The sequence below is a fragment of the Pelmatolapia mariae genome, linkage group LG10_11, assembly GCF_036321145.2.
Source record: "Pelmatolapia mariae isolate MD_Pm_ZW linkage group LG10_11, Pm_UMD_F_2, whole genome shotgun sequence".
Lineage (NCBI taxonomy): Eukaryota > Metazoa > Chordata > Actinopteri > Cichliformes > Cichlidae > Pelmatolapia > Pelmatolapia mariae.
Genome location: NC_086236.1, coordinates 71,728,082 through 71,741,774, shown reverse-complemented (window position 1 = coordinate 71,741,774; position 13,693 = coordinate 71,728,082). Strand labels below are relative to the sequence as shown.

The window sequence follows — 13,693 nt, the reverse complement described above, 5'->3', positions numbered from 1 at the left end:
TCATCTTCAGCGTCAAAACATGGTAGAATATGGACAAATTTTTTTTTTATATTTATCTTAAATCTGTATTTGCACAGGAAATGTTGTGCAAAGATAAAAATATTTATATTGGTAACTTTTTACATTTTGGGTGAAACTTTGAAAATATCATATGAAGTTATCTCTTTAGTTTTGTCTGCATTATTTTATGTGGGGCTTACTGGGAAACACCAAGTCCCTGCAGTGCAGCTTTTATTTAAGCATCACATGAGCTAAAATTCATTGCATTTAAGTTAAAGTAAGCCTTTTCATCTTGATAAAAATACTGGCTTTAGTCTTCCTGCTTTCAGTCTTTGTGCTAGCAGCTTTCTGGTAGCCTCATATTAAATATACAGTCATACAACAGTCATGTAAATAGCTTTTAGGCCACAGTCAGCAGCAATGATGTGAGTTAACTGTTTTATGCATGACTTTATCAAACTTTCACATCATTTGCATGCTCTCATTTACAACATTGGCTTAGTTCACTGAGTTTTGAATGAATATGGACAGTGGACAACAAACAGTGACGTGTGTATCTCTGCATGAAGTCTGTGTGGTCACTGCTGTTTGAGATTTGAGTGTGACAGCACCTTGTCAGGAACTTAGCCCACATTATTTTTCTCTTTTAGAGCACTGATGACCCAGAGCTCCACAAACCAGTGCTGATAGAAGTGACTGTGCTGCCTGTGGTCTGAACATCTTGACTCTGTGTAATGTCACATCAGCAATCAACAAAAATTGTGACTGTACAGCCTCCAACTTCTGAGTGTTTTCTAAATGTTCCTAAAAATAATCATGTTTAATTTTTTTTTTAAAGAAGTCACCTGTAACTGTTATTTAATTCATTTTGCTTGTATTTTGGACAGGTAGGGAGTTAAGGGGGCGACCGCAGCAGCGGCTGAGCAGGTCTGGAGGCTGAACTGCTCTCCCAGTGCTGTCCAGAACTTTGTTTTTAATGGATTCTTGTGCTCCAGTTTGTTTTCCTCTTTTTTTGGTTCATCTGCTAACCTTCCCTGTGTCCCCATGGTTCATGTTTTCAGATATTTCCTGGTTTCATTGTTTTAGTTTCTCCCAGCTGAGGTTTTTCTTAGTTGTCGTCCTGTTTGTGTTATCGTTTATTTTATGTTTTTTTTTTGGCCACAATAAAGGCTCACTTTTTGTCAAGTTCAGTCCTGCCTCTCGTGTGTGCTTCTTAATCCACACTTCAACACACTGGCTTCCCAGCCATGACAACAGCCGAGTTGTGGTCAGCTGTCCAGCACATCAAGTAATCCATATTACAGCATGAGTAGCACTCAGTTAGGTGAAGTGAAAAACTTGCTGGGACTTGCCCTCATGTGGACCAGCACAGGAAAGGAACTGTGTTTGTTTTATTTTTGGCAATTGTTTCACATTAAACTTTATGTAGTCCTGTGTTGACTGTCTGTTATATGTCATTTGTAGCACCATGGTCTTGGAGGAACATTGTCTTGTTTCACAACGTACTGTATCACTTTACATGGCTGCAATGACAATAAAGCCACTTGACTTGACTTGAAGATGAAGAACGAGCTCGATAGAGCTCAATATCAGCTGGTTGTGGTTTGGAAGTTTTTCAGTATCTTTTCTACAAACCACTGCTGGAGGAAGTCACTGCACAGCCTGTGGCATAAACGTCTTGACTCAGTGTACTGAAATATCAGCGATTTAAATTCTTACATTCTGACTCTACAGCCTCCAGCCCTCCAACTGAAGTCATCTATAACTCTTACATAACTCATTAATGGTTGATTTTTTTTTTCCAGTGAACTTTATAAGAAACTTTAAAAGATATCTGCTGGGTATCTAACGAATAGTTGATATCTGGAAGTGCCGAGTCAAAGAGTTCCTTTACTTTGACCAGCCTGGGCTGAACAAAGTGAATCAACGTGGCGTGTTCAAGAAAGCATTAAAAATACAAATGTGTCATTATTTGAGTCAGATTGTGTTTGTGTATGAACGTAAATCAAATCAACATCAAAAGATTTGTTTGTGTTGTCTGTGGAGAAGTGGACACGGCTCATAACCTTGTTCTTGTAATTGTACAATAAAATTGTAGTAACAGCGTCGCTGTGACCACCAGAGAGCGCTGTCGTATTTCTTTTCTGGTTTATCTTCCAAACTGCAGCAAACACACCAAGTTTGTTAACAGGTGATTCTTTTAGTTATGTTTGACCGATTGATCTAATTAATTATTTGTTATTAAATCATTACCAAGTTACAGTTTTAAACTAGTCAAGTTTGTTATTTGATGAATGTCTGAAGTTTAAATTTGGCACGTTTGCTGAACATATTTTTTGACTCTTGACATGAACTGAACTAGACATAAACTTGTGGCTCCTCCCATGTCACCGCTACCCTTTCTGCAGGTGTTTTTCTTTTTTATGCTCATTTTTCTTATAATGGAGAGCATAAAGAGGAGGTGCTATTGGTAGCGGTGTTGCCCAGTTCCTGGTTTCCTCTTTCCAGTGTACCGCTTACTTGATCAGACTGCTTTGTTTTTCAAACGGAGTTGTTTAAGTTTTTGTTCTTCACTAACAGGTAAGTCTTTTAGTCATGTTTGATTCAGTTTGTAATTCAGGCTAATTAAGAGTTATGTCTTTATGTAAAAATGTGGTTTAATCTAATCGCTGTTCCTTGATCTGGAGGGTTAAACTGCTTTGGAGGCAAACAGTTTTCTTACCGTGTTTTGGGAGTGTACAGGGACATTCGGTAAATTCCAGACTTTGGAAATAAATATTTGCGTGTTTGTTTTCAACTACAAGGAGATTTTCAACTGCCCGAGAACACGTGTACGGCCTGACTAGCAGCGAGTGCGTCTGCTTCTAATATTCAGCTTGTAATTCAGACAAATTAAGAGTTGTGTCTTTATGACAAAAAAAATTGTGGATTAAGCTAATCGTTTTTCATTTATCTCCATGTTGCAAGTTTAAACAACATCAGAAAACACACAGGTTGAAACTGATTTTATGATTTCTGGGAATAAAAATACAACTTCTAAAGTTAATATTAGTCTAATCATTAATATAAAATATAGTACATATATTTATCCATTGGTTCAGGTGTTTCATGTTATGGATGTAAAACAACACAAAAGAGGCAACTGGCCAATTTTCACATGACTTCCTTGTTCCTGAACAAGAACGTGCAGTAAATAAATCACTATGTGCTGCACATGTGGATTTAACTATATTTCTGGAGTTTTTTAAATGTGTTGCATTAAATAGAAAGAAGTTTCTATTATCTAGCTTTGCTGATATAAATGTGGTGAAAATTATTGAGAGAGACAGAGAGAGAGATTTTAATTTAAAAACTGAAGGAGCAAGGAGAAACAATTCAGCAAAAATGAATGATTAAATAAATAATAATGACAACTTTATGTGAGGCAGAGGCAGGAAGTGGACCCAAACTCACGACTCAAACACGAAAACGTAACTTAGGACGGCAGGTTTATTGGTGGGGAAATTCTTTCATAAAAATAAACTCGCACAAAAACAAACCAAAAAACCTTGAGAATAAATAAGAACAGAACACTGGAAAATAAAACTAAATCTCCAGGAAACTAGAAACGTAGGACTGACACCGGAAACACGGAGAGACTTACACACACAAGAAGGTACAACAGGACAAAAGGCAAAGGAAAACACAGGGTTTAAATATACAAGGGAATAATGAGGAAATGGGGAACCAGAAGGAAACACAGCTGGGATTTATTAGACATAACAAGACAAGGGGAAACAAAACTAGAGAGTGTCCAAATTCATTGCCTGCATCCTCCTGAGGCCACATTTGTAGACCGACTACGTCACAGCTACGCGCTGAAGGCTGTCCAAATTCGTAGACTTCTCCAAATGTGTCCTCCTTTTCCCCGAATTTGAAGGATGGGTCAGGTGTGTCCTTCGTGGCCCACCATATCCCAGAATTCATAGCACGGCCCAGCCCATTCCAGTTTTTAACAATGGCTGCCACTACCAAGTTTTAATATTATCCTTATTACTCTTTCTAGGTCACAAAATAAACTTTTAACATATTTTCAGGTGAGAATGTACCTGTGTAAACTTCAAATATCTACTCGGTTTATCAAGACATCGCATATTTGCAAAAGTGCGTTTTCGGAGACGTCTGTTACCCACCAGCTTGATAGCTAGCCAGAAGCTCGAGGGACACTAGAGCAGCCGAGAACAGCAAACTCTTGCCACATCATTTTCAGATCACCGCGGTCTTTCGCTGCTCAGGTTAAATGTAATATATAATTATATAATATATAAAAATGTTATTGTTTGGCTTTTTTCAGTGTTTTATTTGTTCGTGAGACAGGATGTCAGTGACTATGTCCAAGGCTGATGGGGTCACTGTACTCACTCTGACCTCTGACTCCCAAAGTCCTTGGCCTCCTCTGTGCCAGATCTTCAAGAACCTTTGCTACAGTCCAGTGTGCTGCACTGTGTCTCAGCACCTGAGAAGCCTCAACAGAGCTTCTCAGACAGTGCTGGGGGTGAGCTACAACCATCTATACATCACATTTTATATTATGCCTATTTTTTTAATTTGTAGTTTTTTCTTAAACTGCACAATGTTCACTGTTCATACTGTACTTCATTTTTCACAGACTCTGCAGATAATGATCGGGCTTCTCAACATTGGATTTGGAGTTATACGCTATAACGCTTCGGCCTCCCTTTACTCAAGCTACTTAGGCTTTCAATTTTGGTTGGCTGCATTGGTAAGGAAATAATGATGGATAATGATGTATATATATATATTGTCTAATAATGCTGGGCTTACACTGTGCGATTTTTGGCCCATTTTAAGCCGATTGTTCAGTCGTGCGACCGTTTTGTTGATCGGCCCGAGTTTGGCCTTCATCGTGCGTCGTTCATCGTGTAGTATACGTGGGGTAACGAGAAGCGATTAACACCTCACGACCAGCTCCCGATCATCAATCGCTTGGTCGGGAGGATTTCAAGGTCCTCCCGACTGTCGTGAGGGTGTCACCGCAGCCGCTCACACTGCGCACGCGCAAACACATAAATGTCTGTGAAAAAGACGGAGTAGCACGGCTGTGCAGCGTGTGATCTGGACACAAGCGATGGAGGCACAACTTGTAGAACTTTGGAAAGCTCATCCGAGCCTTTTTGATGTGGCATCACAAAATTATCACGACCACAAGAAACGTGAAAATAGTTGGATCTACATTGCTGCTCAATCACAGCTGCCTAATCAATGTTTATCATTAGCAATTTAGCAAAGTTGATGGTGGTGGTGTGCGTGTCTGTGTGAGTGAAAGACAGAGAGGGAGAGCGAGCGACAGATTTTCTGTTATAACCTTCATTTTATGGACGCACAGTGTGAGCACTCAGGTCGCATCAGAGCATCGAGCCGTATAGTGTGAGACCCTGCATCGTGACCTACGAACTTATAACCCCTGCGAGTCAATCGTGCAGTTTGAGCTGAAGCTGAATAACGCGACTGAAAAAATCGCACAGTGTCTGCCCAGCTTAAGCAGCACAGTGGTTGTTATTGTTGCCTAATAGCAACAAGGTTCTGGATTGGGTGTGAGTTGTGTGTGAGTTATTTCTGGGTGATCCGGTTTCCTCCCACAGCCCAAAGATGTGTTTCATGTTAACTGGTAATTCTAAATTGGTCTTAGGAGTGGAAATGAGAGTGTTTGGTTGTCTGTTTGTGATAAATTGGTGACCTGTGTCGCTCCCTTGTTAGTTAGATTTGGTTAAGAAAAAGGATGACAACATCAGATCATACTGGATACAGCAGATGAGAAATAAAATGCCAAAAAGAGCCATGAAAACCAAACCTGTCACAGTAATGGAATGGGAATCATCTGAGTAATCTTTAACAGAAGATCATTTTGGGGGTCAAACATATCTTTCCACAGGGTTAAATATGTGACAGAAAGCTTAATTGCCAAGTTTTGTCCAAGATCTATCTAAATGTGATGACACTAGTGCACATTTACAAACACCGAGTCATAGTTTTGCTAGGTTACATAAAAAATCGGCTATAGTTCAAAATAGCAGTTTACACAAACAAACTATACAATTGTTCTCTCATGGTGAAAAGTTCATTTACATCATATCCTGCAAGAAGAAGGGATAAAATGTCCATAAAGACCCCCCCCTGTTCTTAAAATGGACGTTTTTCTCTGTTCCTCTCAGTAAAAAGATGGACATGAACTTTATTTATGTATTTATTTATTTTGTCTTTTGTCTAGTTCATCATGTTCGGCATTGTGTGCATTTTGTCTGAGAAGTATCCAAGTCCATGTTTGGTGAGTATTTTAGCAGTAAAACATTTTCATATGATCTCTAAAGGACTTTTTGATGTCATGTCTTATTCTTATTTGCATTCAAGATAAATATATTAAACATGTACAGTATGTCCTACAGCATACACAAACTTACATAAATACCCCCCCGCAACTTTTCGCACTGCATCTTGAAACAGTTCATATTACAAACAATCAGGATTTGTACATCCTCCTCATTGAAAGAGTGTCCACTGGCCTGTAGGTGTAAATAGACTGCAGAAAAAATGACACCCAGTATTTAAGGTCTGACTCTCATCATCCACTGGAGCACAAACTGCGTGTCATCAGGACGCTACAACACAGAGCGAACACCATCCCCACTGACACAGCGGCCAGGGAGGCAGAAGAACATCAAGAAGGCCCTGAGTAAATGTGGTTATCCCAGCTGGACTTTTGTCAAAGCTGGACAGGCACCTAAAGAAAGTTCCAGCCGATCCAGGAGAGAAGGACAACCGCTGCCCAAGCGAAAACCTGTAGTGATCCCGTATGTGTCAGGAGTATCGGAGCAGTTGAGACGCATTTTTTCTAAACAGCGGGTCTCTGTGGCTTTTAAACCCCAAAATACGCTGCGCCAAAAACTGGTCGACCCCAAGGATCGGGTCCCCCGACACAAACAGAGTAACATAGTGTACGCTGTTAAGTGCCAGGAGGATTGCCAGGATTTATACATCGGGGAAACCAAACAACCTCTAGCGAAGCGGATGGCACAACACAGAAGAGCTACCTCATCAGGCCAGGACTCTGCAGTCTATTTACACCTACAGGCCAGTGGACACTCTTTCAATGATGAGGATGTACACATCCTGGACAGGGAGGAACGCTGGTTTGAGCGCGGAGTCAAGGAGGCCATTTACGTGAAAAGGGAAAGACCATCTCTGAATCGAGGAGGGGGCCTAAGGGTACATCTGTCACCATCTTACAATGCTGTGATTGCAGCCATTCCAAAACTCTCTGTGAATGGTACTCATGGCCTTTGATCAGTGGGTTTTGGTCAGTGGTTGTTGATCAATGGTCATGAGAATTTGCATAATTATGATTAAGGAACTGACCTCCCAGCCCATTGTTCCTTCAGTGGGCTGGTTTCAGTCATTATGCAAATGTGCTGTTTATAAGGTTTGGGGAAACCTGCAGTCAGCTGAGACTGAAGAAGTCACTTGGATGAGTGACGAAACGTTTCTCCCACAAAACGCTACGTCCAGATGAACAGATTCAACTTTTGGAGATTTACTTACCTGGATGATTGAGAATGCATCAAGAAATCTTTAATTTTACATATTCCAGAATATGGAGACCGAGCAGGCACACAGACACGCCAGCCGAAGTCTCAAACAAAAACAGGAAGCCTGGTTATTTATATTCTTCCTCTAGACGTCACACACACTTTAAGTTTCGATCAAACACTCTAGTTAGTTTCACTTTCTGCCTGCACCTAATACGCTCTGCAAAAGCATGCAGTTTCCTGTCAGCCTGCGACCTAGTTTTACACTGAAGTCTAGGCCTCTCATAAAACAATCTAATCAGCAAATATGCATTAAGATTATATATTTATTTCTTAACACCTGGATCAGCTGGAGCTTTCTTTAGGAGCCTTCCCAGCTTTGACAAAAGTCCAGCTGGGTTAACCACATCTACTCAGGGCCTTCTTGATGTGATGTTCTTCTGCTTCCCTGACCATTTTGTCTGTGGGGGTGGTGTTCGCTCTGCGTTGCAGCGTCCTGATGACACCCAGATTGTGCTCCACTGGATAATGAGAGTCAAACCTTAAATACTGGTCTGTATGCGTAGGTTTACGGTACACATCAACATTTAAATGTCTCCCGTTACTGATGGAAATCTCACAGTCTAAGAAGGCTAACCTGCAACTTTTCATATCCAATGGTACTCATGGTCTTTGATCAGTGGTTGTAGATCAGCGGTCGTGACAATTTGCATACTAATGGTCAAGAAACTGGTGCTAGTTTCAGTCAGTATGCAAATGAGACTGAAGAGGATGGATGAGTGACCAAACGTTCTCCCACTGAACCAGCTTTCTGGGATTTCCTTACCTGGATGATGAAAACAACAGTCACGTTAGATTTCCTGATAGATTACACTGAATAGGGGATGTGATCTAGAAGTTGTTCTGTTTCTATATTTCATTATGTCAAGAAGAATAAAGGAAGAGGACAATGAAAAAGACTCAGATCAGCTGGCTAAGGTTAAAAAACTGCTGCCTAAGTTTAAACGTAACTTCCGTAAAATTATAATTCACATCGAAGAAGCTCTCATTATTTAGAAATCTGGCCAAATTAATGAACCCCCCTCCACAAATGTGATTATCTAGACTTGGGACCAGGAAGCAGAGTTGCAGTTTTATTATGTGTCTCTGCAGCTTCTCTCCTCCTGTCACCCCCCTTAAAAAGAAAAATCTGTGTCAGCTGCCAGACAAAAAACAAAAAATAAACCAGCAAAAAACCCTAAAAAAAATCACAAAGAATAACAATAAAGTCCACAACTGCACCAAAGAGTAAAATCTATCCGGGCTAGTGTGGACGTAGCCTAAGGGGAGACAATGCTAGGGACACAGACATGAGACAAGGGACCGTCAAAGTAAAAAGACATGAACACAAGGGGAGCACAGAGAAAATAATAAAAAATCAGAAAACTCAAAAAACTGATAAACACAAAACATAAACATGGAGTCACCAGATTGACATCTACGACAGAGATTCAAAATCTGAAGAATCATCAGAATCAGATACTTCATTAATCTGAAGTGAAGAATAAGATTAACAAACCAAAAACAGAAACACAAACTTAACATGAAATTCACAACCATCATATCATAAAGCAGCAACTAGACAGAAACCAACATTTAGATTAATGAAGAATCCAGACATGACTACGTAAACATGCGTATTCACAGAGGCTATGATACTTTAGTCTAAGAATGCACGAAGTGTCATTTATTGTTTGGATATTTTCTTGTACATTAACTGATCATTTTTGTTTTTCAGGTCATCCTTACTGTGATTCTGAATCTGGTTGGATCTGTTTTTGCCATCACAGGCATTGCAATGTACGGCATTTATTTAGAAGACACTGGTTATTGGTGGAACTATGATTGCTATGGCTACAATAGCTACAATAGCTACAATGGCTACAATGATTACTGGTATGGCATGACAACAATAAGGCCTCCATATTTAAAGGAAAAACTGCTTCAGGAGAAATGCTTGGAGGGCCGAGCAGTGCTGAAGGTAAGTTAGGGAAAGCAGAAAGAAAAATAGCACATATACACTATATGATACTATCTTATATACTGTAATATATATCATTTTGAGACTTTAGATGAAACACTGTTGTTTGTGTCCCATCAGATGCTCCTGAGAAGCATCACTGCTGTGACAATCACCTTGTCTGTTCTGGAGCTCTGTGTTGTGATAAGCTCTGCTGTCCTGGGAATCAAGGCTCTGAGGAGCAAAGAAAAAGGACAAAACAAGGTAGATAATGGACAACACAAAGGTTCCAGCACATTCTGATAAACATGTTAAATAGTAGAAGATGTTGGCTGAACACATGAAGTGTTCTTGCAGGAATTCTGTTTGTTTTGTCTGAATATCAGTGAAAGCAGGTAACAAACAGTGAGCCTGTGCAGTGTTCTCATGCTCTCTACCAGTTTGAGTGAGTCAGTTAAAGTTTATATCTGATGTACAGACAGAGAGCAGAATTACAACATAAAACAAAACAACTGGAACTGCTGCAGAGAGAGAGAGAGAGCCATGAGGAAGAAGAACTGTTGGGACTAATAAAAAAATAGACCAGAGGAAATTTGAACAGCTGTGCACAACTTTTTGTTAGTGTGAACAACAACAGCTTACCACAGTTTGTTTTAATAACAATAAAATAAATGGTAATTGCACTTTATTTTTAACGTCACCTTAAATGTTGATTCTTTTTTGTATCCCTGCATGAAATTGTCATCAAAGTGTGCGCAGTCATGGTTGTTTGTGACTGGAGGGAGTCGACACTTTACAAATATTATTTTTCTCTTTTAGAGCACTGACGACCCAGAGCTCTACAAACCAATGCTGGAGGAAGTCACTGCACAGCCTGTGGCATAAACATCTTGGCTCTGTGCATGGAAATGTCAGCGATTTACATACATTCTTACTAATAACTCATTGACAATATACGAATTATGACTGTGTGTTGATGTAGTGATTTATATCTTATATTTAGTTAGATCCCAGCACCATCATGTAAAAAAATGATTGATAAAGAAAAAAACAATTGTTACAAGTCTTTTGTTTTCTTTCTTTTTTTGCAGAAGTGTTTAAACAGGGAATGTCAGGTGGAGGTTGTTACTTTTAAATGAGGTTTGAAATTTTAAGAAAGTTTTTACTTTTCCCAGCCTGTGTTGTAAATGATTTCTTGGCATGTTCAATAAAACATGAAAAGTTCAGCTGTTCTGCGATTTTTAAAAAAAATTCAGATTGTTTGCCTGTAATCGTGAATCAGATTGAGTATACTGCATAAATTGTTAAGAAGGAAGAAAACTTAGGTTTGGATTTGAATTTGTGTTTAGCTGTAAAAATAAGATTTGAGTGAGTTTGACAAAAGGTCATAACTCACGCCGATCGCTTACAGTACTAATCATGTGGAACCAGATAATCTTCACATTTTCTTTTACATAACAGGGATGGCTGGGTGTGTGTGCTTACCTGGGGAACACCTGGCACCACTATGCACTATGGGAAGAAGGCAATGCTGTGGATGGACTGTGATGTTTTGGGCAATGTTCTGCTTTGGGTCTTGCCATCCATGTGGATGATACTTTGACACAGACCACTTACCTAAGCATTGTTTCATGTGGATGATGAGCCGGTTGGCCTGTGGGTGGGACGCCAGGATGTTGGGAATTCTGTCCACTATGTCGACGACGGTGGCTCCCGGGAACGACAGCGTGAGCGCCCCCCTGACGATGGAATCCCCGAGAACCAGCGTGGAGAGACGAGGTGCCACCGGGGACTGCTGACCATCTGAGACGCCCGCGCCGCGGCACCGGGGGTGTTCAGGTGGAGATGCGCCAGCCGGACCGCGTGAGTGACTCCCAGGTAGCCGCGCCGTGGGTCCTCTTCTCCGAGGAGCCGGGGTAAAGCACAGTTCTCCGCGGCGAGTTTGCACCACAGCGTCGGGCTGGCCGCCGCGGCTCCGGAGACGTAGTGGTGGAGATGGCGCAGACCTCATCGACACAGCGGGATGGCGAGGGCTGGCGGCCAGAGGAGGAAAGTCCACAGGGTCCAGGACACTGAATTTATTCTCCAGCACTACCGCACCGGAGGGGTGAGGGTGCGAGAGACGGATCCTCCTGGCCCCTCTGCAGCCACTGCGCGTCTCAACCACGGTCCATGGCGCTGGTTGGAGTGGAGTGGAGCTGACCAGAGCCTTGGGTCTGGCCCCTAGCAGTTCTCGTCCGTGGCAGAAACACCAGCGACACAAGTTGAGAGCCTGGGTTGACTGTTGGCGGGATCTTGGGACACAACAGCTGGGTGGTGCACTGTGTCGGCTAGCTCAGCGCTAGTAGCGGTGGTTTGAGCTTTGCCAAGGAGGATCGTGTCAAGTTCGCGTTCAGCCCCCTGGATTTGGTATAGCGTGGATATCCTTTGTTCCAGCTCGATCACTTTTTGGCTCAGGTTGATGCAGCTTTCACAACTGGATGTTGAGGTAAGTGGTGCCATTCCGAAATCTCGTACCGGTGACAGCGTCAAAAACAAAAACTGCCACTTTAGCTTACGTTTAGCTAGTTGTGGCAGTTGCTAGCATGCGTGCATGCAGTCAGGATCACACCACTTGTTTACTTTCACAACCTTCTCAAGATGTCACAAACCGAGCAGTTTTCCAGGGAGTTCGCAAAATTGCAGCGTCTTCTCGATATACTTATATGGTCATTTCATACACAGAGCACTGGCTGTAAGCACAGAAACTGCAGTCACCTGCAGATCTTTATTCTGGCTTAAAGGGAGAGGAGCTAAAATGGTTTGTTTTATACAGCAGATTTACCAAAGGACTGAATAAAGGACCATAGATAAACATTTTTTAGCCTGAACCATGACTCCTGCAACGCTACCCTAGTGGTGTCCCAACAAAGATGGAAGTAATAGGTCCATCTTTACAAACAGCATGGAAACATAAGAAAATGACATGCCATAAGAAGCATGCTTATGTTTGCTGTTCATTCTGTACGTTTACTAATAGTAGTGCTCATTGTACTATTGTGCCATGTATGACTGTGCAATGACAATAAACAGTTATCTTACTTCCTGTTTCACAGGTTCTGCAGGTTAGGATTGGGCTGCTCAGTATTGGACTCGGTGCTATCTTTTCATGTACTGGTCTAAACGTTTTTGGTTTCTCTAGCTTCCCATATTGGTCAGGAGCAATGGTAAGAAAGCTAATGTTTAAATAGTATTTTATTTATTTCAGAAACTTTATGTGACCATCAAACCAAACAGCATTTCCTTCCCAGACACCTACAGCTTTTTGGGGCTGTTTTGTTAAATCACATCTGACGCCTCCTCTCATGCAGCAACATACAGTACTGACAACATAAAGTGAGGACCATAAGAATGTGGACAGGCACAAAATCAGTAATGTTGCCTCTGTAATCAGTGAAGTGTAGACATTCAATTTTAATTCAAGGGGTGTAAAAATGTATTGTAATAACTTTTTAGAATTCACAACCAGTTGTATAAATCACTCTCCATGTCTACGTTCAGTTTGCAGTTTCAGATGCCATTAAAATCATTTAGATGTCCCTTTATCAAACAAAGGTCAACCTACCTTGCCAGTGTTCACCTTTAACTGAGCATCTTAATCTTTTAGTTCTCAGGCAATATTAGAGACAAGTGGATAATGAGAAAATGGAAGATAATGCATTTACATAGTGTTATCAATTAGTTAAAATTCATATCATTTTACTATATACACACTTAATCACACACAATTAGGGCAGCAGTTGAGGTTCACCATCTGCCTCCATCGGTACCTCCTGGGGGCCATGTTGGTGTGCAAGTTGCTGTTTATTCGGTGAAGTATTTAAACAAAATTATGTAACTTGATTAAATATTGATTTGTGTGTGTGTGTGTGTTTCTAGTTCATTATGCTTGGCATCAAAGCCCTCTTGTTTGAGAAGCACCCAACTTGGGTGAGTAATTCAGCTTATATATATATATAATGAGCAGGCATAACATTTGTGTTTAGCTGTGAAGGCTGGCTGAAGCTCAAACTGTTGACAAATTTAATACTGGTTCTGACAGAAAGGTGTCAGAATACACAGTGGATCACTG

General features: G+C 41.0%; 1 protein-coding gene across 2 annotated transcripts; it reads left to right on the top strand.

Annotated features, from left to right (window-relative positions):
- The first annotated feature begins 2,439 nt into the window (after positions 1-2,439).
- Positions 2,440-10,808, top strand: LOC134636703 (high affinity immunoglobulin epsilon receptor subunit beta-like). 2 transcript variants are annotated; one of them, XM_063486821.1, is made up of 7 exons: positions 2,440-2,580; positions 4,357-4,534; positions 4,649-4,762; positions 6,269-6,325; positions 9,361-9,603; positions 9,724-9,846; positions 10,402-10,808. In XM_063486821.1, exons 2-7 carry the CDS (start codon positions 4,358-4,360, stop codon positions 10,465-10,467), a joined length of 780 nt encoding a protein of 259 aa, XP_063342891.1. In that variant the 5' UTR covers positions 2,440-2,580; position 4,357; the 3' UTR covers positions 10,468-10,808. The 2 variants fall into 2 exon arrangements, with proteins under 2 accessions (XP_063342891.1, XP_063342890.1); XM_063486820.1 differs by having other exon boundaries at positions 2,441-2,580; positions 4,334-4,534.
- Positions 10,809-13,693: the final 2,885 nt, after the last annotated feature.